Here is a 26,576-nt window from a genome sequence, read left to right as displayed (position 1 = left end):
TGGATTTGCTGTTGGTGATAGATGGGGTGGTTTGAGCAGCTTTTCCCACCTTCAGAGTGACACTCAAGAAATCCTTCAGCGTAACTCTGGCCAAGATATTTCAAACACCTCCCAACCATCCTCCAACGAATGCCTTTAGCATTTAGGGTTTGCCATCACCCTTATGCCACCACCCCCCCCCCCCCCCCCCCCCCCCCCCCACCTAGAAAGCAAAACACATCTTTGCCCTCATTCCTTCCCCCTTTCCAAGACAGGCAAAAACACTGTTTCAGAAAAGTCAACACACTGTGTATTAAATAATAATAGATAAAAGTCCTCTGACATCAACAGACACTGTATAGGCCTCAAGATAGCGCCCAATAAAACACTCTCCTGTCACAGACAGGAGATGTATGAATACTAATCTGCCATAACTAATAGATCATACTTGTCCAAAAGGCACTCTGCATATAGTCCATAATTTCTTTTAAGCTCTGCTTAGACGGTTGAATCCTGCTTCTCACCATAAAATGGTAAATGTTGAGGGCCCCATCTTTTTTGAATCGGACCAACGGCTCCTGAAAGATAAGTTTGAGGTGTAGGCTCAGAATTCTCTCTCAGTTTCGGAAACGCTGAACTGTTGTCGGCCCCCGACCGCTGGGTCAGCAATTCGAAAGACAGAAAGTAAACACCAGAAAGCTACACAGCACAGCAGTTTGAATACTTCCTTCACAGCACAGAACAGAATAAACCTCGGCATGTTTTCCGGATAGTAATGCCAGGATCAGGCCGCAATCAGTCAGCCTGCTTTTACTTCACCCCAAAGTTCACAGTCAGAGGAGTAATGATGGCTCATATCCTTGGGAAAATAGTCAAGTTAAGGCTTTATAGTGCTGACTTTAAGAGGTTCTGAATTATGCCCCTCATTTAACTGGGTGGAAGGCAATGTGTAGCTCGCTTGGAATGAAAATGGTTAAGACTCAAAGGTAATTCCTTACTTACTGCATCCTCGTGTTTGTTACTGCCAAGTTACTGATAATAACAAAGGCTTTTTTTGTCAAAGAAATGTCTGCTCCCATCTGTGATCATGCTTCTGAGCAGCATTTCTGCTGGTTCATTTTCACTTTGTGCTTGATCCCATCATAGAGCTCAAAGTTGTAGTTCTCCAGGGTGGTGGAGCTCCGACTTGATAGACCGGCATAGGAGCAAGTGCAGTACAGCAAGAGCCCAGCGCAAACTGCTCCAAGGAGGACCCCCACTGAGCTCATGACAATGATAGTGACCAGAATGGGGTCTAGGGAGTAGAGCCAGTTCTTGTCCTTCCCAGATGTTGGGGTGACTGACATCCCATCGGCTGGCAGCACTGTACTCGAATCTCGGTCCCTCCAAGCATTCAAGTCAGATCCCACATCTGCAAAGCAACAAAAGTAACCGTCAAATTGTGACATTTTTATACCTGAGCACATATCCAATCTTTGCATGAGCCTGATCATATTTAGTTGTGTGTATCATGTATGAGTGGATTTACAAGATGCACTGTAGCAACTTGGTAAGTCTTCATTGGCAGCACCTCTAAGTCCGTGGCCTCTATCTAGAAAGACCATGATCTCATTGAATAACAAAGAAAACTCAATGGGCTGAATATTTCTGCTCCTATATCATATGATTTTCTGGATACATGGGAACATCATCACTTGCAAGTGCTTTCCAAGTCATTCACTGTGCCAACTTCTTAAAAATGTTTTTCTTTTATTCATCCACAGAATGAGGACATCACTGGCTAGGCCCATCCCTAATTGCCCAGAGGGCAGTTGAGAGTCAACCACATTGCCACGGGTCCGGAATAAGGCCAGCAGCCTCCTTCCCTCAAGGACATTCATGATCCAGATGGGTTTTTCCAACAGTTGGTTTGGTAGTCACCATTAGACTCTTAATTCCAAATTTTTATTGACTTGCACCAGCTGCCATGGCAGGATTTGAACCCACTTCCTCATAACATGACCTGAATCTCAAGATTAACAATCCAGCGATAATACCACTCCGGCAGTGTCTCTCTGCTGATCAGTATTGCTGTTCGTCACTGTCACTATCACATACTCAATTGCGCTGTGTGAGTATCTTCAATCCGTGGACTGGGCAACAAAACCTGACCTAGCCAGTGATGCCCAAATCTCAAGAATGAGTACAGGGTTTTCCAAATATTATCCAAAGGGTGAGATTTCTTTGATACAATGGAGTTATGCATCACCTTGAGTAGAACACACTCGGAACACCATCGACATTTCTGGTCTCCACATCACTAAAAGAACACCGAGGCACTGGACAAGTTACAAAAATGACTCACGTGATATATCCCAGAACTGAAAGGTTATACTTGCCAAGAAAGGCCAGTAAAGCAAAAGATTGAGAGAGGACCAGAAAAAGGTCTTTAAGGTCAATGTAGAGAAGATGTTTCCACTTACAGTCGGGACCAGAACTCAGGGTAATCAACAGAAGACAGTCAATTAGTGGTTAAAATGTGCAGCTCTACCACATGGAGAATCATAGGATCCCTACAGTGTGGAAACAGGCCATTTGGCCCAACATGTCCACACTGATCCTCCAAAGATTAACCCTCCAAGACCCATTCCCCTACCCTATTACTTTACATTTACCCTTGACTAATGCACCTAATCTATGCATCACTGGACAATTTAGCATGACCAATTCACCTAACCTGCACATCTTTGGATTGTGGGAGGAAAGCAGAGCACCCAGAGGTAACCCACACAGACACGAGGAGAATGTGCAAACTCCACACAGAGCCTGGAATCAAAGCCAGGTCCTTAGTACTGTGAGGCAGTCGTGCTACCTCAGCCACTGTGCCACCTACTTCCTGAACCATCTTCAAAGTTAGATAAACACAGAAGGGATTCAGGAATAGAGGAACTGCAGATAGGATGGGATGAAGTAGGGTGAGAAGAGATGAGGTGCTGGAGAAACTCAGCAGGTCTGGTAGCATTTGCAGATACAGAAACAGAATTAACACTTCCTATTCTAAAGCAGTGTTGTACTAGACTCGATAGGGAAAAACCCTGTTTTCTTTCTCCACAGGTACTGCCAAACCTGCTGAGTTTCTCCAGCAATTTCTGATTTTATTTCAGATCTCTGGTATTTTGGTTTCAGCTTGGGGTGAGAGCGGGTTCCTGTGGGCTGTAGATAGCCCAAGTGAGCCTGAGAAAACCCAGGTAAACGTCGTAATGTAAGAAGTGGTTCTGCATTGTCTCAGTGCCTCAGCAGGCAAATGCCTTCGTTTGTCCAGGTTAATGTACAGTCAGGAAAGCTAGAGGATCAATTCCTGGCTTGTGCTGAGTGAGTGCCTCTCAGTCAGCCAGTGACCATGGGTCCCTATAAACTTCATCTGTGCAAACGAAGTGATCCTGAACTGATATTTAAACAGAGTTCCTTAAACAATTCCTTAAACCGTTTTAACTCTTCATATGACACCAAAATAGATGAAATGTTTGAAAAAGCATTAAGAAGTAACATACTGAAAGAGTGTCTACATCTGGTTGAAATTGGCCAATGAAGATGGACAGGGACAAGGCCTTATGGGGACTTACAGACAGCTGTCTTAACCAAGAGTGGGCAGGTCTTAACCAAGAGTGGGCAGGTCATAACCAAGAGTGGGGCAGGTCTTAACCAAGAGTGGGGCAGGTCTTAACCAAGAGTGGGGCAGGTCTTAACCAAGAGTGGGGCAGAACAATGTGGTCTTCAATGATCTCCCATGGACCTTTACTTCTCCACATTTTTTACTGAAATGTGGCTCAGTTGGCAATTTTAAAGAGTGCTTTGAAGAGTCAGAGCCAAACCCAACACTTATTCCCCAAAGGATTGGGGTAATAGGCTTCCCTTCTACTTACTGTCTTGCAGCTCTCTGCAACTCGACCACCACAATTCCCAGAAGAGGAGGAACTGCAAAACTGGTGAATCAGACACCCGGGAGTGACACATCTTGTACGGAGCACCAGTATGTTCATTTTGTTTTTTTTAAACTGTAATTTTCTCCTCCTTTACGTTGCTGTTTTGACTCGGCATGTGTGATCCCTCTGAATATGTTTAGATGGGAACAGTTCTGCAATTGATTCATGGGGAAGGAGAGGCCAAAATGGTTGGAGAAGACTGCCCTTTAAAGCTGAATAAAATATTAAGTTCTAACCCACTCATTCTTCAGAATGAACATGTCTAGGAAAAGCTGATGAACATAACGTCTACAATACTCTGCAAACAGCTGCGGGTTGCTGTGAAGATTGTGAAATCATCTCCATCTCCTGGGACCTAATAACACAATCCAAGCTTCCAGTTTGATACTGAGGTACTGCTGCCCTTTGGGAGGTGCTGACTTTTGGATGAGATGCTAGCTCTCATTTCCAGGGAGAGCTCTCCCCAGTCTCCTAGTCAATGTCTATCCCTCAACTATCACTATAATAGTTGCTTTGGTCATTTCAATTTTGTTTGTGGGAGCTTGCTATAGCTACATTAGTGGTCAGGTATCCTGCATTGCAACACTTCAAAAATATCTGATTGGGCTATAAAAGCTTTTTCAGACATTGTCCAATAGAGCGTATCGAAAATCCCACTCATTGTGTCACCCAACTGCTATTTGGACAAGTTAAAACAGGTGGATCTCAAATCCACTTTACCTCTGCCATAAATATAGTTGTCAGCTTCCCCAAAGGGCTCGAATTGCATTCCTTCATCAGCGTGGGAGATCATTTCTCTCCCTGTAACAGAAACAGGCAAGAACAATATTATAATGGCAGACTCTTCAATATCTGCAGAGGGTGAGACTCTTATTCCATTTGTCTTGTAAATCCTGGTCAATTTGACGACATAATGTTAACTAGCTGATCGAGCACTAATACCCTACATTATAAAGGAAGTGTGCAAGTCAAAATTAGCCTGACCTTTAGAATTTTTTAAGGCCTTAACGTGATCTGCTCCCTAATAAAAGGGATGTTTAACTCTGTGAGGGCACTCTGTTTTTCAACTAGATCAGCTAGGGGTGGCACAGTGGCCATAGTGGTTAGCACTGCTACCTCACAGTGCTAGAGACCTGGGTTCAATTCCTACATCAGGCAACCGTCTATGTGGAGTTTACATATTCTCCCTGTGTCTGCGTGGGTCTCCTCCCACAGTCCAAAGATGTGCAGGTTAGGTGAATTGGCCATGCTAAATTGCTGTAGTGTTAGGTGAAGAGGGGAATGGGTCTGGGTGGGTTGCTCTTCGGAGGGTCGGTGTGGACTTGTTGGGCTGAAGGGTCTGTTTCCACACTGTAAGTGATCTAATCAATGTGAGTCTATATCTTAAACTCATTTTACTGGCCTTGGTTAACTGTCCAAACTGGGTGGATTCTGTCAACCCAGTTCTTTTTCCAATGGACTGATATCGTTCTGAAGGTAGCACACTGTGTACCACATGGTCTTGGCATGTCAGAATTAGACTATACCTGTCAAATACACTTGAGCAATCACCCCAGGGATCTGGTTTAGAATTTTCTGTTTGACTGGAACTCTTCACTAACTGACCACACACAGATGATCATCCATTTTGCTTTTTTGCTAATGGACACCGGAATAATTTTCTGTTTTGCTGCAATCGTGTTTATCCTCAAGATCCACTAATTTTTGGTCCATCTGCTTGATTGTGCCTGAAATTTTGGGATGAACTTTGATTCCTCAATCTTTAATGCCTGACTACATAAGCCAATGTGTATTGTCCACACATTGATTAGTATAAGCCCCAGGCATGTGCCTTACACTGTCTCTTTTTCCAATCTCTATCCCTGTCCAGTCTCTCTGGTGTCTTTCATGGCGGCCCTTGTCAACATAGTTGTGATTTGGAAACACAAACATATGCAAATTGCTACATTTGTCAGTTGTATTCATAGGGTCTTGTGTGTCAATGTGTGTTTGAGCAATTCAGTGCTGGGAGGAGCCTTTAGTACATGAATAGCCAACATTCAGTTTGTGAACAAATAACTGCACGATAACCACATACTGAGCACATGAGCAGCCTCCAACACAAGGAGTACTGAATGCAGTGTAAAAGGTTAATGCTAAATGTATTAATAATGTACACCACCAGTGAGGTAAGAGATCATATAACACTGGACCCTAGAGAGAGCGATGTATTAAGCATCATGCTAAGTCTTACCCTGCAAATACATAGTGGTTAATAAAAGATAACCTTACCAACCGTAGCTCTATTGATCCTGACATGGGGACAAGCTCCCTCTAAAATTCATTATGTTGAAAACTGGTATCTTAATACAATGTCACATGTTATAACTAGTTTTTGTACACTTTTTATAAAGATGATTCTCACTTTTCTTCCCCTCTCACGTCCCCAAATGGAAATAGATACAGATCACGTCCCTGTGATGTTCTTGTCCAGGGTTTCACAACATCATTTTAGGGTGATACCTGGCAGAGAGCTGTCCTGAGAAGGCAGTAAACTGGCAGGGTGTATTTCTTGTGGACAACATTGAGGTACATTGATGTGATCCTAGGTTCAGGCCACCATAAGGAGTGAAAGTAGTACATGTTAAAAGAGGCATCGTAAGGGAAGAGGTGACAGGAGCTCATAACCCAGTAACTCTGGCCACAGCTAGAGCATTGTGTTCAGTGTTGGACATCACAATTCAGTCATGACCCTTTGGAGACATACTGAAATGGTACCAGGGCCTCACGCCTCCCAGTGGAATGGGGTAACTGGAGAAGCTCGGATTCTTCTATTGAGAGCAGTGTTAAGACACAGGGAGCTTCAAAACTGGGAGCGGAAAAGGAGAAACTATTTCTGCTGGAAACAGATTTAAGATCATTGGCAAGCACTTCTAATTCTGCACATTTATCCCACGTTTAAAAACAATTCATTCATCCATTTAAAAGACTCTGGACACTGGGGTAAAAAGGCAAAATAATTTGACTATAAAATGGCCGATTAAACGACAGGACCAAGATTCGTGAGACTGAGCACAGCCTTAGAAGTGCAGCCCTGCGGCTTTCGAGTTGGCAGGCAAGGAGGTGCAAGGGCGAAGTTTGGCAGGAAGAGGACAACTGCGTTTCCTGCACACATGATGTTATTCCAGATGGATCCTGTTGGAAGGTGTGCTGACTTTAGGCAGAGTTAGGAAACAGCAGTTCCTCCTGTTGAAAGGGCAATGACCAGGGGAAGTTTGCAGAAATGGCTTAGCAAGCAACTCCACACCCGGATCGAGGTTGCTTTGCATTGGGAATGGTAATGGGCAATTCCATAAGTAGTTCAGGATTTCTGTCAAGTTAGTTGGCGCTGATTAGTAAGCTATTGATTAGTAAGTGCTGAGTGGTATGACTTTGCCTTTACTGATGCCTGGATCTATCTTCAGGAACACAATATTGAAGGAAGATTTACCAACAACCGTCCCGCATCTGCAAAGAGATTTTACACAGCACCTCTCCCGTATAAAAAAATAGCATCTTTATTCCATTCCAGACAGGTACATCTCCAGGGCGGTTACATTCAGAATGCAAGAAGCAGACAGCTCCCTCGGCAGTTGTCAGCTAAGTCCAAGCACATCACAAGCCACGGTGCGGTTTACAGACCACGCCGCCGGTACATTCACATTTTACAACCACGTTAACCATCAAACCACGCAAGACCAATGCTTTCAAAGGACAGAGGGTTTCGGGGGAGGAAGGGAATGGGGAGGATGGATGCAGTGAGGGCTTGGGAGGGGGAGAGGGAGAGGGGAGGGGAATAGGCATGCTGATCACATTCCGCAGCACAATCAGTATCCCAAACAGCCAAGGTCCATGTTAAAAGGGCATTTAGCATCCTGGTTTTCCCAATGCCTCCCACTCCCGGATACTCAATATCTGGGGCCTATCCATTATCCCCTTCCTGCAGGCAGAGAAGCAACAACCCTAGGTGTTGATGACTGAAGTGCTCAGACAAGGAAGAAAGCAGACACCAGCACTGGTCAGCCGTACCTCATGTCTGGTCTCCTGGCCAACGAGAAGGGTCTGGGTTCAAGTCCCACTCTGGAGACATGGGAGTTCAATCCCGCTGCCCCCATTGGAGGATAAGGTGGCAGCCGTCATCTGGAAGCCATCATCTGACCGTCTCCTCCAGTGATGGAGAAAGGCAGATGAGGGCAGACACATCCTCCCCGTGCCCTGCTCAATGATCACCAATAAAGCAGATCGGCTGGTCATCACACACTGCTGCTTGTGGAAGCTGGCTGTATGCAAATTGGCTGTTGTGTTCCCCCTACATTGCAACAGTGACTGCATTCCAGGATAAATCCAAGTAAAGGGGCAAGACTGTTCCAAGTGGCAAATGACTTGGCTTTGTGCCACCTCGTCACAGGGTGAGAACCCAGCCCATCGAGAATGACGTGGAAGACACGTGCTGTCCCGTCGCTCATGGGGTGTGACCATCACCAAGTGGGCCAGCATTAATTGCCCATCCTGACTTGGGAAGGCAGATCACCGCCACTTTCTCGTGAGCGAACGTTTACAAATTTGGTCAGGGAATGTCTTCCATGCACACTGAACACAAGAGCTGTGCATCCGAAAAAAAATGCAAGACACCAGGGTTGGAGGTTTGGGGGTGCGGCATTGATCTATATCTACCGTACCTGTGTAATTATCACTTGATAAAAGCACAAACAAATGTCCCTCCGCAGAATCCTACTCACAGAGCCCCTTGTGTTTCTCCCTACTATCCCTTACTCATGTCCTGCCTGTAGGAAAGATGTTGGGGAATTATGAAGAGGTTCAGGAAAGATTGACAAGGATGTTGCTGTGATTGAAGGGTTTGAGGCTTTTATTCCCTGGAGAGTCAGAGGATGAGGGGTAACCTTGTGGAGGTTTGTAAAATTGTGAGGAGGATGGATAGGTTGAATAGCCAATGTATTTATTTCCAGGGAAGGTGGGGGGGGGGGGGGGAGTCCAAAACTAGAGGACATAGGTTTAAAGTGAGAGGGGAAAGATCTAAAAAGGACCTAGGGAGTAACTTTTTCATGCAGAGGGTGGTGCATGTACACAACGAGCTGCCAGAGGAAATAGTGGAGGCTGGTACAGTTACAACATTTAAAAGGCATCTGCATGGGTACACAAATAGGAAGGGTTTAGAGGGATATGGGCCAAATGCTGGCAAATGGGATTAGGTCAGATTGGGATGTCTGGTCAGCGTGGACAAACTGGACTGAAAGGTCTGTTTCTATGCTGTACATCTCTATGACTCTGCACCAGACAGAAAGCAGTTTGGGGGAGGGGAGGGGAGATAGTGAAGGAGGATAGATGATTACTCGCAGTTAAGTTGGGAGTGGTATCAGGTGAAGCAAACATCCCAGATGTTTGTGTATTTGGCCAACAGGCTTTGGCTCCTGCTGCCAACTTATACATTCTTTTTATACACCTGGCATCTTGAGATCGTGGAAGCCGCAGAATGAAGGAGAATTAAACTCCCCGACTTAAAAACCCTCATGAACCCCCTGTTTACATTTTAACTGTCAATGGGGAGAACTGTTTGCCCCAAAATCGATGCTAAATGTTACTGTTACTGTCCTTCGAGAGCTGTGATATTCATGGTGAAAGAGTTTGGCATTTTAATCAGCAATGAGATTGCTTTTCAAGCAGAATTAATAATCATCATGAAAAATTGCGTTACAGTACAGAGGTAGAGCATTGAAATGGGAGCAGGCCACTCAGCCCCTCAAACCAGTTCTGCCAGTCAATTTGATCATGCCTAATCTGGAATTTAACGCAAAGATCTGTCAACCTCAGAGTTCAACTTTTCAACCGAATCCCAGACTCAATGGCTTTTCTGTGAGAGAGAGAGGGTTTCTGATTCCCACCCCCCTCTGAATGAAGGAATGCTTGCGGAAAGCACTGCTGATCAGCCCAGTACTAACTTCATGGTGGTGCTGCCTTGGTATACTCTCCTCCACTTCCACAAATCTTTTCATTTTAGCTCTTCTAATTATCTTCAACCATCCGATCATCCCTTAATTTTCTAAATATGGAAATGATAAGCAAAAACATCTTCACAATTTAACCCTCCAATCTGCAAGGGAAGAGACAGGGAGCTGCCCATGGGATAATGAAGTGAAGGAAATTACTGTTTGGATAGGTGTTTTGCACATACTTCCACCTTCCCTTTTAGCAGCGTTTAACCAAATGGCTTAAAGGCTATATTAAAATAACAGCGAGAGGAGGGTCACACCAATGTGATACACTACACTCACTGGGAAGATTGAGAGCAAATTCCAGGCTACCTGCAATGCTTCGAATAGCTCTCATTTTGGAATTAGGAATCTCAGAATTAATGAGGGTTTTCTGCACTCCTGTGGTGATTCAATCAAAACTCTGCTTCTTCATTCCAACATAAACCCCTGCCAGATCGAACACTGCAGCCTGGCATTTGAATCCAATCTTTAATTAACACAGGTCTCCCATTCCAGCATAAAACCTTTTCTAGAAATCACACTCTTCTCCCAGTTAGACGGGCTTACCCTACCTAGCTGCATTGATCTGCTCAGTGGTTTGTAACTGACCTTCAATTTGTTCACAGACTGTCAGCGTTTGTCATTCAGCAGGTTAAAGGTTGTGGGGTCAAGTCCACCTGCAGGGAACTTGAATGTAAAATCTGAGCACTCGCTTCAGTGCTGTGCTGTCAGAGACACTGCTTTGCGAATGTTCAGCCATGACCTTGTCTGCCCCTCAGGTGGGTGTGAAAGATCTCATGGCACCATTCAAAGGACAGCAGGAGGTTTCTCTCAGCCGACATTAATTCCTCAATCAATGTCATTAAAGGCACTTTGTTTGGACATGACCTGCTTGTGGGAATTTGCTATGTGTAAGTTGACCATCCTTCAGAAGCAAGCTGTCCCAGTTCTGGCTCTGCCTGCCTTTCTGAGAGGGGTGTGAAGGAAATTGTTCCAGGTCTCCTCAGCTTTCCTGTTTCACGCTGAATATTTCATCGATGTTACTTCACTTTTGATCCTTCTTCCACCTTCAGCAGGCCCATCCTTGACCTTTCCCTTCCTGCAGCTTCTCTCGGAATAGGTTATTCATGACTGTCCACCGTAAGTTCACTGACTCCGGCAGTTACCTTGGCTCCAGTTACTTGCATCTCACTTCCTGTATGGATACTGTTCCAATCTGCCAGCTCCTTCAGCCTTGTTGCATCTTGCCCAATGGCGTTACTTTCGATAAATGCTTTCCTCTATTGAGGACATCCACATGCTGTGGTTGGCTGCATCCAATTTATTTCCCACATTCCTGCCCTTTATCCTCCTCCATGCTCACTATCCAACATCCCCAACACATCTTCCACAGTGATAATCTTGCTCTTATGTCAGCTTTATTCTGCTGTTAGATGGTATTTTCTTCACATTGGGGTGGCCAAATACAGATAGGGGATCCCTTTTCCCACACAAGTATGACCCTGACCTATTGTCTTAATTCTCCATCTGATCCCCTCCATGATCTCTCTGTCCTTGGCTTGCTGCATTGTTCCAATGAAGCTCAATAGAAACATAAATTAGGCACTTCACCATCTTCAGCAAACAACAATTATTTCAGACCATAAGTACCAATTTTTCAGACAGGGGCTTACGATAACGACTCTATCACTACCACTCACACCTCCTCCATCCCATCTTTTGTATCTTCACTTATGCCATTACCATTCCTTTTGCCTTACACCAACATCTGCTTTGATATTTCATCTTTTCCGTCCTCCATATTAGCACAGATCTGTGCTTTGGCCCTTCCCACCATGACCCTGACTCCAGAGTTGCTTAAAAACAGGCCATACCGCCAACATTTCAGGATGAAAGATCACAACCTGAAGTGTTAACTATTTTTCTCTCTCTGCAGACATTGCCAGACCTCCTGTGTGTTTCCAACATTTTTACTTCAAAAAGTACATAATTAATTGCAAAGTGCTTTGGGACATTCCAAAGGCACTAGATAAGTACAAGTCTTTCTTTTACTCTTTCACCCAGGAGTCATTTCATGAACTGCCTATCCTTCTTCTCTATCTTTGCTCCTGCACAGTAAATTCTCAACACTCTCTGCAAGGCGAAGTGTTCACAAATACTTTCCTCCAGTCAGTTTGTGTTCACACTTATTCATGCATATTACTCATTCATGCAAATTATGCCTGAACCAAAGCAAACTACATTGAATATTTATTCTGAGAAAACTCGGATGTAACTGCACTGTTTTGTTAAGAATTGCACACTTTCTAATTCCAGATTGAAATAATAGCATAATCTCAACAGTGTGGAAATCGCACCCAAACCCACCTTATCCCTGTATTTCACATGGCTAATCCACCTAACCTACACAGCCCTGGATACTACGGGCAATTTAGCACAGCCAATCCACCTAACCTGCACATCCTTGGACCATGATAGGAAACTAGAGCACCTGGAGGAAACTCCCACAGACACAGGGAGAATGTGCAAACTCCGCAGTCACCCGAGGCTGCAATCAAACCTGGGTCCTGAGCACTGTGTGGCAGCAGTGCTGACACTGAGCCACCATGCCACCCGATGACCTGGAACATCCAGTTATTCACAATCAACCTTCAGGGTACTGGCAGGAGTGAAGAAAAACCATCAAGCAAAGGTCCGTTCTGTGTAAAACCAATCCTTTGAAAAGTTCTGCTTGCCAGTTAATAAAATACCTGAGCTGTGAAGATAATAACAAGAACACAACACATTTGACCAGCTTAGAGGCCAAGTCAGGATTATATCCAACCAGTGATGGCAATATTGAGGTAGGTCGTGAAGAATGGAGTAAGGGGGAGGTCTGGTGGATTCTTGCATAATTGCTGGAGGGGTAAAAGGTGTAAAAGAACAATGAACAACCTGCCTTCCAGTGGAAGATGATAAAGATGTCACCTACAGGGAAACATATTACAGAGAGGACACTTCCCCAGCACATAAAGGTGCCTTTCAATAGGTGCCTACTAATTGTGAAACAGTTCATCACTCTGAGTGTCTCAATTCATTCTTTCCAACAAGCACCAAATAACGGAAATTCATTTTCTTAAGATTTGACACCCTTTTAGCACTGTGCAAGAACTCTGTGCATCTCAGCAGCTTGTGATGGTGGAGGGGCAACGATGATTTCTAGGATTGGAAAGGGACAAGATAATAGTCATAGAGTCATACAGTACGAAAACCGACCCTTCGGCCCAAACTAGACTATAATCCCAAACTAGACTAGTCCCACCTGCCTGCACTTGGCCCATATCCCTCCAAGCATTTCTCATTCAAGTACTTATCCAAATGTCTTTTAAATGCTGCAACTGTACCGGCATCACTTCGTTCCACACATGAACCACTCTCTGTAAAAAGATTGCCCCTCACATTACCTTTTAAGAACAGAGGAAGCCGCCTCCACCAAATTATTGGGAGAAAAATATAGAATAGATCTGTGGAAGTGTTATTTCTGTAGGTGAGTGGTCAATGTGTGGCATCAGGTTTCTAGGGAGACGGTACAAGCGGTTAGCGTCGATTCATTCAGATGCAAATTAAATAGGATTTCTTTCACAAAACGTTTTGGGAAACAGTGTACGAATAATTTGAGATGTGACATGCGATAATAGCTGGCGTGGGAGGAACAGGTGACTTGGGAAACTAGATTTCATAAAGCTCTCAAGCAATGAGGCCCTCCCCTTGCAAGTTGTAGGAAGATCAGTCGCCTCACCTGGTGAAGAGCTGCCATGAGGGAAGGAGCAGGATGAGGAAGAAAATACAAACTGGACCAGTGTCTTTTTGCATCAAACAATTCTCGTCAGCTCCGGGAGGGTGTTGGAGCAGGGCATCTACACAATGCAGAGCTGAAAAATGTGTTGCTGGAAAAGTGCAGCAGGTCAGGCAGCATCAAAGGAGCAGGAGAATCGACGTTTTGGGCATAAGCCCTTCTCCAGCATCTGCAGTCCTCACTTTCTCCTAGTTGATCTACACAATGCAGCCTTGCTTTGGGAATTTCCTGGCTCGGCTGGGAACAACTGCAGGTCAGAGGCAGTCATAGAGTTATAAACCCTGGAAACAGAGGCTTCAGTCCAACTCATCCATGTCGACCATTTTCCCAAACTAAACTAGTCCCACCCGCTGCATTTGGCCCTTATCCCTCCAAACCTTTCCCTCTCATGTTCTTATCCAAATGTCTTCGAAATGTTGTGACTGTACCTGCATTCACCACCTCCTCTGGCAGATCATTCCACATATGAACCACTCTCCGTGTAAAAACATTGCCCCTTGCGTCCTTTTTAAAACTTTCTCCTCTCACCTTAAAATTGTGCCCCCTGGTTTTGAACTACCCGCTCCTGGATTAGTGCAACACTCCTCTTCAGTCACCCTGCTGTTCAAAGCCCCTCCAGTAATGTCGCTGCAGGCTTTTTTTGGCTATCACAGGAGAAATCCAACAGCAAGGGCACTCTATACAAAATACTACCTTTACAAAGCAGTTTCAAAAGGAAATAAATATGCCCTGACATGCATTTATTGGTGCTCGCTGGGGGTGAATCAGGAATGGAGTGATGCATTTTGCCAAAACATTAGAGAAAAATAGGCTTAGCAAACACCTTTTTGACAAAGCCAGTGCCCTTTCAGAAATAAGGAACAGCAGTAACTGCAACAGTCATGTTCATCGATCACTTTCACTGGAAAGTAAATTTGGAAAGGGCACAATAGAATTGCGTTGAAATGGCACCTCCCACAGCCTCAGGATATCTCAAAGTGCTTTACAGCCAACTGCATTCAAGTACCATCTCTGTTGTAATCTGGGGGAAGGACAACACTCAATTTGCACAAACTAAGGCCCCACGAGAAGTACTAGGCAAGCTGTTTCTCACTGATGTGGGCGAAGGACAGATATGGGAGAGGACAGTGGGAAGGAATCCTCTAGTCTTTATTCTATATTATTCCTCTGAAGAGTTCAGTACTCAACTGCACTGAGTTATCAGGTCAGATTTTGCTGTCATGTCTCTATTGAGACACTGATCCCATATACTGTCGATCCTACAATCTTTTGACTCAGAGGGCCTGAGAGTTGGCCATTGAAGCATGGCTGACACATGGGCTTAGTTCAACTTGGCTGAAATACCTTCCTTTTCAAGTGCTGGCGATTTGATGACAATTGTATGCCGAATATTAAATGCTGGGAATATGAATAAATGTGACATTTGGATTAAGACTGCCTCAGAAAGTGTGTCTCAGAGTGAGGGATCATCTATTTACTGAGAGTGATGACTGATTGCTCGGCAGAATCATTAACAGCCTTTTGTCACTGGATGGCGATGTCATGCTGCTCGCTGTAGACTCAAATTACACGGAAAACGAGGAGCTGCGAGCATTTTAAGTTCTTTTCTTTCTTCTCTTCCCCCTGGTGTATGTGATTACCATTAGCACACAGCAAACTCCTTTGCTGGCTAATCACCAGCAAAATCCTGTTTCAATCAAATCTTTCCAAAGACCATCATCTTGTTGACATCTATTTCTAGGAAGAAGTGGCAATCAGCGTGACATCATCATCGGGTGACAAAGGCTACTAAAACAATGTCGCCAAAGCATACAGAGAATAACCACTTTAAGAGGAAACTTTTACATACATGTGTGTGTCTATGTGCATGCGTGTATAGATGACTGTATATGTGCATGTCTCACTGTGACTTTGTGTGAGCATACCTGTGTGTTCTTGTGTGTAGATGCTTGTCTGTTTATGTGTGTATGTGACTGTCTTATAGATGTGAACATGCTTGTGGCTAGGTATGTATGCCTGTGTATCTATATGTGAACATGCCTGTCTGTATATGTGTGAATGCAACTATGTATATGTGTACACCTGACTGTCTATATAGATGTGTGTATGCACACCTGTGTATTTATGTGTGTACATAACTGTCTGTATATATGTTTGCCTATAGGCTCATCAAGGTAGGGAATGTCAAAGCTAGGAATTAAAACTCTTTCTGATTTAAGGGACAAGGTATCACAGTTTCAAGTGCACTTGATTCAGAGAGAGAAGAAAAGACTTGCATTTATATAGTGCCCATCACAACCTTAGACATTCCAAAGGCTTTAACTCAATGATGTACTGTATAATTATGGTCACTATTGTAATATAGTAAACATACCAACTAACTTGTGCACAGCAAGCTTCCTCAAACAGCAACATGATCAGGACCAATTCACATGCTTTCGGAATGCTAATTGGGGGAATTATTTCGAATATTCATTAGCTAGGACACCAGGGATAACTCCTCCAGTCTTCTTTAGAACAATGCCCAGGAACCTTTTAATCCAATCTGATATGACAGAGAAGACCTCAAGATTAGAGTGATGCTGGAAAAGCACAGCAGGTCAGGTAGCATCTGAGGAGCAGGAAAATCGACATTTCGGGCAGGAGCCCTTCATCAGCATTCCTGATGAAGGGCTCCTGCCCGAAACATCGACTCTAATCTCCAGCTTCTGCAGTACCCACTTTCACCCAGAGACGGCCTCAGCCTAGTGTCTCATCTGAAAGACAGTATCTGTGCCAGTGCAACATTCAGTTGGTACTGCATTGGAAATGTCAGCTGAGATTTTTGTGTTCTTGCCATTGGACTGGGACTTGAACATACAATCTTCACTGCAAGATTGTATGAGGCGCAGAAGACACTGTAACGTTGAGATGCTTCTGCTTAGGCCAAACTTATTTTCTTATGGAACAGAGGAAATGGGAGGAAGCTATTCAAGCCCTCAAGCCCAGTCTGCTACTCATTTAGATCACGATTGATCTGTACAGTGTATAGTGGAAGGCAGTGCACTGTGTAATGCAATGTGTTGTGCAATGCAGCATACCATGTCATATAAGGTAACAAACATTGCAGTATACCGTGGGATACAATGTACTGTCAACTGCAGTGTACAGTATATGGTGGAATGCAGAGTATTACGTAATGCAATGCGATGTAATGTACAGTATACCTACTCAGTGAATGCAATGAACTGTGTATTGCCATCAAGTTGGTCCCTTTGTGACAAATAAAACAAGTGTTTAAACCCTCCAGGAAATCTATATTGCTACAGCTCAGGCTTCTCCTGGCTGGTTACCTTGTGGTAGCTGTGGGAATTCCCTCCCTAAACATCTCCACCTCTTTCCCTGCTTCCTCCTGTGCTCCTTAAAAGCTGGGCCAAGGTTTCGGGCCCTCAGCCTATCTCTCTCTCTCCTCAGGCAGCCACTGTTGCCTTATTTCACACCCTGGGCAATATTCCACAGGTAAATCACCCGGGAGATGCAAGATGTTCTTTGAAGTGACGACACCCAGGGAAGTGACCTCTCTCAAAAGGAAAGTGGCCAATTCACTGGGAAGGTGGCAGGTACTGAACTTTGAAAGGGGGAGTCAGACAATTCCTAAGACCTTCAGTGGATTTTGCTCCCTATTAAAGTTTGATGGAGAGATGGAATTTTGCCCTGATTTATGTTTTGGATAAGGATCCCTTCTGGAGCTTCAATGGATGGGTATTCAAGGGAGGATTGAAAAGCTGGGGGCTCACTCAGTGGACGAGTGGATTTTATCTTTACATGCCTTGCTAACGTATGGGGAGTTTTTTTTTCAAAATCATGAAGGCATGCTACAGGTGGTCGAAGAGGCACTTTCTCTCAGCATCACATGCAAAAACAAATTCACACTGAAAAATGCCGTTTGTCCTATTTTAGGAATGTTCTAGAAGGCAGAAAGAGTTGTGGCAGGTGTGTTCATTTGGCTTCTCAATTAGTGCACAATTCAGCTTGATTTGCCTTTCAAAGATGTAATTTTCGGTAGAATAAAAAGTGAGACGGTCCCATTTTCGAAAATTGGAAGAGATCTTTTCACATTCACAGCAATTATGCATGAATTCCTGTCCCCTGCAATGGTCTCAGTTTTTGCTATCTTTTTCACAGTGAGAAGATTGCATTGAAATGCCCCTTGCAACTGGGAGCCAGGTACAGTATTTTCATTTATCGATTTAATTCTTTTTCCCCCATCTCTCGCTCTGTCTCTTTCCCTCTAGCATTTAGGTTTCACTTCTCAAACAAAGCCTGAGAAATCAGTTCCTAATGACTTTTAACAGGCTGTTTCACTAAATTGTGTGGTGGGTTGCCTCAGGAACCTGAATGCTCAATTCCAAAATGGCCACCCTGACAATTCCAGGCTGCGATAAGACGTAGATCTCAAATTGCTCGAGTTTTTTTTACAAATTGTTGCAGTGCTACTCGTTTGCACTTTCAGAAACAGAGAGGCATACACATAGAGGCACCATTTCCTGCCCCCACCACCAACATCCCCCTTACTGCCCCTCAAGACCGCACCCCCTGCCCCACCCCGCAGTTCTCTGAAGCATATCAGTGCTTGGGTAGAATGAATTGCTTTGGACTGCAGGGGAATTGGATGACCAAGTTGGTGGGCAGCATGATTCCACAAATAGAGCAGGATGACCCATCAGTTGACTTGTTCTAACTGGGACATGGCAGGCACACTGAGGAGGAAATTGAGAGACAACAAAGGACCACAGTGAGGTCCTTTGCTCTTTTCCAGTTGGAAGAATGTTTTCGACTGCTAATGACATAAAGCCCGGGCGGGTTAATTCATAAAGGTTGCAGAACAAAACTAAGACAGAAAGAGAGAACAAACCAAGACAAACATGGAAGCCAGCATTGTACTGCCTAAAAATATTCCACATTAAAGCAACCGCATTCCCTGAATGTCATTAAAATGAAATTTAAGTCTGGCCTCAAGGGAAAGACTTTACTGGGAACCGCAACACACTTCCTTGTGTTTTCTTTTTGTTAAAAATATTTTCCTTTGTACGTGTGTCGTAGGTATGAACTGTCAATTTGTTTTCCAACCAGAATGATGTGAAATGTTGACAAATAAACAATCTTCGTGAGCCGCTGACTTCTCAGAGAAATGTAGAAGGTCTCTCCCTCCTTAGCCATTCCTTCAGTCTGCCCCTGTACAACTCCACAAAGTGATCTTGCACAACCAATTCTCTCAGAAGTTGGGGGGGGGGGAAAGAAAAAAAATCAAAGCGAAAGATAAACACGATGCGTGTGAGATCATCACTCTTTCCTTCTCTATTTATAATCCACAGGTGCGATGTTGAGTGGAGAGAATAGAAAAAACCAGGCGTTCCCATGGCGATTGTAGTGAAGAGTGCAAGTAGAGCCAGCGATACAATTCAATGTTTTGTGATTTTTTTTTGTTAACTAGCCGTGCGATCTCTCAGTTTGAGGTGTAATCTTCCTTTCCAATTTTTATAGTGAGCCCAGGCTCCACTCCCGTGACATAGCTGTTGGGGAAGCGGACATTTTGGAAATTGACTGAGTGAAGGCTTTTCTTTGCTGCAAATCCGTACCGTTGGCGATACAGCACCATGCCCAGAGTGATACAGAGCAGAACTATCAGAGCACCTCCTCCGGCCATTATGTAATACCAATAACTGGGGATGGGCTGCGCTGACACAGACTCCACTGTGGGTTCGCTCCCCGCAGGGCGTCCCCCTGGTGAAGAGACACAAAATAGCGCTGGGAACTAATCTCAATGATTGATTAAGAGCATGCTCAGTGCGCAGGGTGCATCATGGGAACACGCTATGGCCACCAGGTGGATGCCTATCTCTTTCTCTCCCCACCTCCACCCCCCTTACATCATGGTGGAATTGTGGACAGAGACTCTGAAGGGAGAATTCCCTTCAATCTGTGGCAACATGTGACTGGTGGGCAGACTGCGCTTGGAAATGTCAGAGCAGCCAACTCTGGGCTATAAGGGATGTTTCACCATGAGGACCTTAATTTCTTGGGGCAAGGAGGAAGGGGGTGTATATGGGGTAGCTGGGATTGGGTGGTGGTGGGAGCGCGTAGCTGTGGTTGGAAAAGGGGCACCCAGCCTCTCAATCCCACCTGCCTGCTGTAGAGAACACCGACTGGTTCAAATCCAGGACATCCTGTCGCCCCAGACGTCATCCCCAATGGCAACATGACACTATCTGGCCGGCCAATCTGACCATCCAAAATGGCCACCCAGTCTAGTTTCCCACGGCGGAGAGTGTATTCAGGGCAGGGGAACCATCCCAGAATCCACCACGTGCAAACATGAGGAGCTGGGGGACAAGCAGGATTCCATGATGCACAGTGGCTTTACTTTCTTTGCAATGGTGCGATGTGGCGACTGACATTTTATCCCAAACAAAAACAAGGCTACGGCAGCAAACTAAAGGCAGCCTATTTTGAGATCACTTTAGTGATTAAATTCACTGCAATAGGGCGATTGGTTTGGTCCCGGCATACTAAAGGAATCTCTGAAGTGCTGAGACTGTGCTGTGACAGTGTTCATGAACTGCCTCTCTCTGCTCTTTTAGCAGAGGTGTTAACCTGTTGGCAAACCAAGAGGTTAATTCATCTGTAAAAGGAAGTGAGGAGAGATATTCCAGACCTACACACCGTGCTCAATCTATAGAGTACTTTTCTGGGCCCTCAGAGTTCCAAACTGCTTTTTTTGCCCTCTCGGTTTTGTGCCAAGACCGGACACACACGAACCAGCCGATGTAGACTGCACACTCACGGAGACCATTGACACAAATCGCTCACAGTGAAGAGTTTTAATTGGCCTTTTCAAGATTCCGTCAGTGTTTTTGGAGCTTAATTAACTCAGTCCACTTTAACCTGAAATCGTCTTGGCTCTGTAACAGGCCGTGCTAATTCACCGAATTGTGCCAGTATAATCAGATCTCGACAAGACTGATGATTAAGAGAGCTCAGATTCAGTGGCAGAGAAAATCCCTTCGAACCTTTCATATTTCCATATAGTGCTGCATCTCTAAATACCCATTGCTCAAATAAATGTCTAGAGCCACATGTACGATACAATTAACTCACCTGTTGGTATATCAGTAGGGTGGATCCCTGGAAAGGCACTGATGGGTTCTGCAAATAAAATGGACCAACTATTAAACATACATGGCAACACCATGCTCCAGGTCCTTAGTCTATACAAGAATAACTTGCACTTACACAGGATTTTGACAGCAGTAAAACATAACAAGACTTCACAGGAATGTCATCAGGTAAAATTTGACAGTGGGCCAATTAGAGATTAGTAGGTCTTGGTTAAAGCAATAGATTTTCAGGAATTATATACATTTAAAGACATCTGTGTCTTTCCAGTTATTTCAACCTGGGTACAAAATCTAGGCTGATGCAGTATTGCAGGAGTGCTGCAATGTCAAAGGGTCAGTACTGATGGAGTGGTGCACTATCGGAGGGTCAGTACTGAGAGAGTGTGTACTGCTGGAGGGTCAGTACTGAGGGAGTACTGCACTGTTGGAGGGTCAGTAATGAGGGAATGCAGCACTGTCAGAGGGACAGTACTGAGGGAGTACTCCACTGTTGGAGGGTCAGTGGTGAGGGAATGCAGCACTGTCAGAGGGACAGTACTGAGGGAGTACTCCACTGTTGGAGGGTCAGTAGTGAGGGAATGCAGTACTGTCAGAGGGTCAGTACTGAGGGAGTACTGCACTGTTGGAGGTGCCAACTTGCAGTTGAGATGTTAAGCTGCCCTCACAGGTGGGTGTAAAAGATCCCATGGACTGATTTTGGAGAAGAATACTGTTGTCATCAACTAGTTTCCCTGACAATCTTCACCCTGCAATCAATATCGATACAAAAATAGATCGTGTGGGAATTGTGCTCTTTGTGGGAGCTTGCTGTGCCTGAAGGATTGCTCTGTTTCTTGCAACACAAATCTGTGAATTTACACAAATCCATTTGAACAGATGTAAAGCATTTCAGATATCATGAAGTCACTCTCTCGTTCTTCTACTTGAAATACCGACTGTCCGGGATATGTTCATCATCAGCTCGGCATGTATTTATTGCTTGTCCTTAACTGAAGCTAGTGTGGACCACTCAGGATCCATGGGTGGGGGCATGTTGTGGGAGTGTGGGGAGGTGGAGTTACATCCAGAGTGCCATAAGAAAACCAAGGGCATTTTCCCCAGTAAGAGTGAAATAAATGGTCAAAATAATTCAAGTCAGGATGATATGCAGCTTGAACAGGCACTTGTAGAATCCCTACAGTGCAGAAAGAGGCCATTTGGCCCATCGAGCCCTCTGAACAGCATTCCACCCTATCACCATAACCCACATTTCTCATAGCCAACCCACCCATCTTTGGACTGTGAGAGGAAACCAGAACATCCAAAGGAATCCCACATAGATATGGGGAGAACATGCAAACTCCATACAGACAGGTACCCAAGGGTGGAATTGAACCCAGGTCCCATGAGGCAGCAGTGCTAACTGCTGAGCCACCATGTCATCCCTGTAGGAGACCCTGCAATCTATCCTCTGGCCTACCTACATCTAATGCCATTCAGGTCAACACAGCACCACCAGATGCCTGCACTGTTATGTCACCCTCTCCCCAAAGGTCACACTTGATCACCATAGCCTGGAGATGAAGAGAAGGCAAAAGGTGATGTGTGAGACAGCTGCCAATTTGATTCAATGATGTTGGGCTCCTGAGAATGATCTTAGAAGTTGGTGCAGATGAGACAAGGAGAAAGTGAGGACTGCAGATGCTGGAGATCAGAGCTGAAAATGTGTTGCTGGAAAAGCGCAGCAGGTCAGGCAGCATCCAAGGAACAGGAGAATCGACGTTTCGGGCATCACACACTTTCCTCATTCCTGAAGAAGGGTTTATGCCCGAAATGTCGATTCTCCTGTTCCTTGGATGCTGCCTGACCTGCTGCGCTTTTCCAGCAACACATTTTCAGCAGATGAGACAAGGACAGGGAGCGTGATGAAGAATGTGTTAGTCCTAGGTCATACATAACCTGGATAGAGGAACGAGTTAGCTTGCTGCTCATACTCTTCGAAATCTTGCAACTGTTTTCTTGGCTTCTCTTCAACCTAACTCCACATCTGATTCCACCACATTCCACCAAACTCCTGCTAACAGCGAGGGTGTGGTACTTACGTATACATTGGTCAAGAGACATGTGTGACGCTATGGCGATATCATCAACCGCCAGGTCCTCACTCGCATCACTTCCTGCGATGCCTTCGATTATGACCTAAGCACAGAGGGGTAGAGAGAAGAATGCTACATCAGAGAGAGGGAGCAAGAGAGAGGAAAACACACAGAGTCTCAAAGCAGAAAGCAACTGCTGTCGTTCTGTAGCTGCGACATAGGTGGCGAGTTACCTGATAATCAACATTGTATCCTGGTAGGATGATCTTGCCCTCTTTCCACTTGTCCCCCTGATCTCCCCTCAATGACCACAGCATCACATCATTGGTCTTCTTCCTCAGCAGCACCCGTAAGGTGCCAACATTGGCACCACGCATCCGGTACCAGAAGACCATGCAACGGTGGCTATTAATGGGTGGCACCATGGGACTAAGCAGCCTGGCACGCTGTCCTTCAGTCATCTTGGTGGCTTCAATGTGCAGGTAATTCCATTTACCTAAAAAAAAGGAGAGACAAAAACAGTTCCTGAGAATGGAGACTCTCTCCCAGGTTGACCCTGACCAATGTCATTTGGCCCCAATGCGCTCTCTCTCTCAAACCTCCAGAAACATAAAGTCGTGTTGGGTCAACCAATCAGATGATAGAAAGTACACCAGCAAAGTGAGCCATTTGCCCAAGGGGTGCCAACTCTGGTTAGGCATATTTCTGGAACTTCAGTTACAGGCCTGTAACTGTCCTGCTCACTCAGGCACGCCTAGCTTATACTTTGTCATGGCATCCCACCTTCCCAGACAAGTGGAGAGTGATGGAGACTGTATGACTGCCAAAGAGGCTCACTTGCACTTTTTATGCGATATAGTTTTATGCCCTTAGCATTTGTACGTGTGTGTATTTTGTGTACATATTAAACAAATCTGTTTTTAGCTTCTTCCTATTGTGCTCCCTGGAGTGTCAGGAGCTGCTCAGTGTCATTACTGAAAAAGCCACCAGCCATAAGTGAACAGCTCACGTCAGCCCCAGGAGGAATTGGCTGTCTGATTCATAAAACTATTCTCCGCCCCTCGACAGAGGTGCTTAACCTTTGTTTGATAGCTTCGCTCCTGATGCCAGCTGGGAGACTTGAAGTGTGAGATATGGTGGATATTGACACCTTCTGGTTTAAGTCCTAGCTGTCCCTAGAAAGGGAAGTATCACTGTTTTAAAGATAACACATTGCTCAAGTTGTGAGACTCAGCAACAACTTCTGGTCACATTGTGCCTTCTACTTTGTAGGATCATCATCATAGAAACACGACAGTGTGGAAAGAGGCCATTCGGCCCACTGAGTTCATACCTGCCCTCTGAAGAGCATCCCACCCTATCCCTGTAACCTTGCATTTCCCATGTCTAACCAACCTAGCCTGCACATCCCTGGATATTATGGGCAATTTAGCATGGCCAATCCACATAACCTGCACAGCTTTGGACTGTGGGAGGAAACCCATGCAGACACGGGGAGAACATGCAAACTCCACACAGACTGTTGCCCAAGGCTGGAGTCAAACGCAGGCTCCTGGTGCTGCGAGAGAGCAGTGCTAACCTCTGAGCCACCCAAGATATACCAAGACACTTCACAGGAGTATAATCAAAGCAAATTTTGACACCAAATGACATAAAGAGGGATTAGGACATGTGACCAGAAGCTTGCTCAAGGAGGCAGGTTTTAAGTAGGATGTTAAGAGAGGTGGGGAGGTTTAGGGAGGCAATTCCAGAATTTCAGCATCGGCTGATGAAGCCACAGTTGCCAATCTGTGGCCACAAACATCAGGGCCCAGAATTGGAGCAGCATAGTAGTTTTGGCGAGTTAATGAGGTGGTGGAGAGTAAGTGGACGGTGGGATTTGAAAACAGTTCTCCAGCCCCAGATTCAACATGTCAGTCGGCCTGTGATTGAGTCGGGGTAGGAGCATAGACATTGGGCTCAGCACCTTTAGACTTGGTGGGGGGGAGGGAATAATTCAGACAGACTTCCGGTGTATCTTTAATCAGCACTAACTTTAAGAATGTCAACCTCAGGTGAGGTCAGAGGGCAAGTGTCCACAAACAGAAAACTGAACAAATAGGAGTCAGTGAGCTGTGCCTCCTACAGACGGAAGACTGGAACTGCAGGGGGAGATTGCCAGCACCTCAATTTTACGTCACCCTACATTGGCTGACCTGTGTTGTGGTCCTGGTTCAGTCCAACATCTTCAAACTTGGAGCTGCCAGAATGGACCATCCACCTGAACGCAGCTGACGGGTCATGTGTCCATCCGCAGAGCTCATTGTCACGCGAGTCCCCGAAACTGCAGTTGAAGCCTTCGATGCTGGTCGGGATTTCTAGAAAGCCAGGAACAAATTTCCCAAGTGGGGACATACTCAGTCATTCATTCTGTCTCATTTCTGTCCCTCTCCCACCACATTGCAGTCAGACAAGCGAGACATCGATGGCAGACAATCTGATTGATAACCAGGAGACCAAACGGCCTCAACCCTCTGTCACATCAATACCCAAAGTGTACAACAAGGCAAAACACAGAACTACAGAAGGTAGAAGGACCTTGGGTACTGTTGTAGATCTGGGGGTTCAGGCACATAATTCTTTGAAGTTTGCGTCAGATATAGACAGGGTGGTTAAGAAGGTGTTTAGCGCACTTGCCTTCATTGCTCAGACCTTTGAGCACAGGAGTTGAGACATTATGTTAATGTTGTCTAGGACATTGGTGAGGCCTGTTCTGGAGTACTGTGTCCAGTTCTGGTCACCCAGTTATAGGAAGGATATTATTAAGCTGGAGAGGGTTCAGAAGAGATTTACCAGGATCTTGCCAGCATTGGAAGGTTTGAGTTATAAAGAGAGGATGGATAGGCTGCAACATGTTTCACTGGAGTGTAGGAGGCTGAAAGGTGACCTTAGATTGGTTTATAAAATATTGAGGGGGATAGATAAGGTGATTGGCAGGTGTCTTTCCCCTAAGGTGGGGTACTTCAAGGTTAAGAACATATTTTTAAGGTGAGAGGAGAAAGATTTAAGAAAGGCACGAGGGCAGCCTTTTTATACAGAGAGGGGTTCACATGTGGAATGAACTTCCAGAAGAAGTGGTGGATGCAGGGTACAGTTACAATGTTTAAACGACATTGGGATAAGTGCATGAACAGGAAAGGTTTGGAGTGATATGGACCAAGTGCAGGCAGGTGGGACTAGTTTAGTTTGGGATTATGATTGGCATAGACTGGTTGGACTGGAGGGTTTGTTTCCATGCTGTATGACTCAACAACTCTATAAGGTGACTAGCATTGGTGTCTATTTAAGGGAGATAAATACAAGAAGCAGGTTAGGCGTGATTATGATAAGGCAAGATGAAGTAGAGTGGGAGGAGTCTCGTGGAGCATAAATAGTGGGAGTGGATGGCATGTTTCTGTGATGGACATTCTGTGCATGTGTACATGATATTAACTGCTGTACACAGAGCATTTTCATAAAATGTGGGCCAGCATTTTGGGGTCTCTGCAGGGGGAGGGGTGTGTGTGTGTGCGTGCATACAT

The 26,576-nt window shown here is 45.1% G+C and overlaps 1 protein-coding gene across 5 annotated transcripts in view; it reads right to left on the bottom strand.

The window, feature by feature from the left end:
• Positions 1 to 205: 205 nt before the first annotated feature.
• The window catches only part of LOC140481915 (neuropilin-2-like), a 107,793-nt gene continuing 81,422 nt past the window's right edge, over positions 206 to 26,576 (bottom strand). For 3 of the 5 annotated variants that reach the window (XM_072578588.1, XM_072578587.1, XM_072578590.1), the window contains 6 exons: positions 25,212 to 25,373; positions 23,250 to 23,512; positions 23,023 to 23,119; positions 20,922 to 20,969; positions 4,662 to 4,742; positions 206 to 1,390 (listed from right to left, as the gene is read on the bottom strand). In XM_072578588.1, coding sequence (XP_072434689.1) covers positions 1,065 to 1,390; positions 4,662 to 4,742; positions 20,922 to 20,969; positions 23,023 to 23,119; positions 23,250 to 23,512; positions 25,212 to 25,373 — 977 coding nt within the window. In that variant the 3' untranslated portion in view covers positions 206 to 1,064. Of the gene's footprint in view, positions 1,391 to 4,661; positions 4,743 to 18,351; positions 19,337 to 20,921; positions 20,970 to 23,022; positions 23,120 to 23,249; positions 23,513 to 25,211; positions 25,374 to 26,576 lie in introns of those variants that run through there. The other 2 variants (XM_072578589.1, XM_072578592.1) reach the window with 2 other exon arrangements.

The sequence above is a fragment of the Chiloscyllium punctatum genome, chromosome 10 (assembly GCF_047496795.1).
Source record: "Chiloscyllium punctatum isolate Juve2018m chromosome 10, sChiPun1.3, whole genome shotgun sequence".
Lineage (NCBI taxonomy): Eukaryota > Metazoa > Chordata > Chondrichthyes > Orectolobiformes > Hemiscylliidae > Chiloscyllium > Chiloscyllium punctatum.
This window is presented reverse-complemented; position numbering and strand designations above follow the sequence as displayed.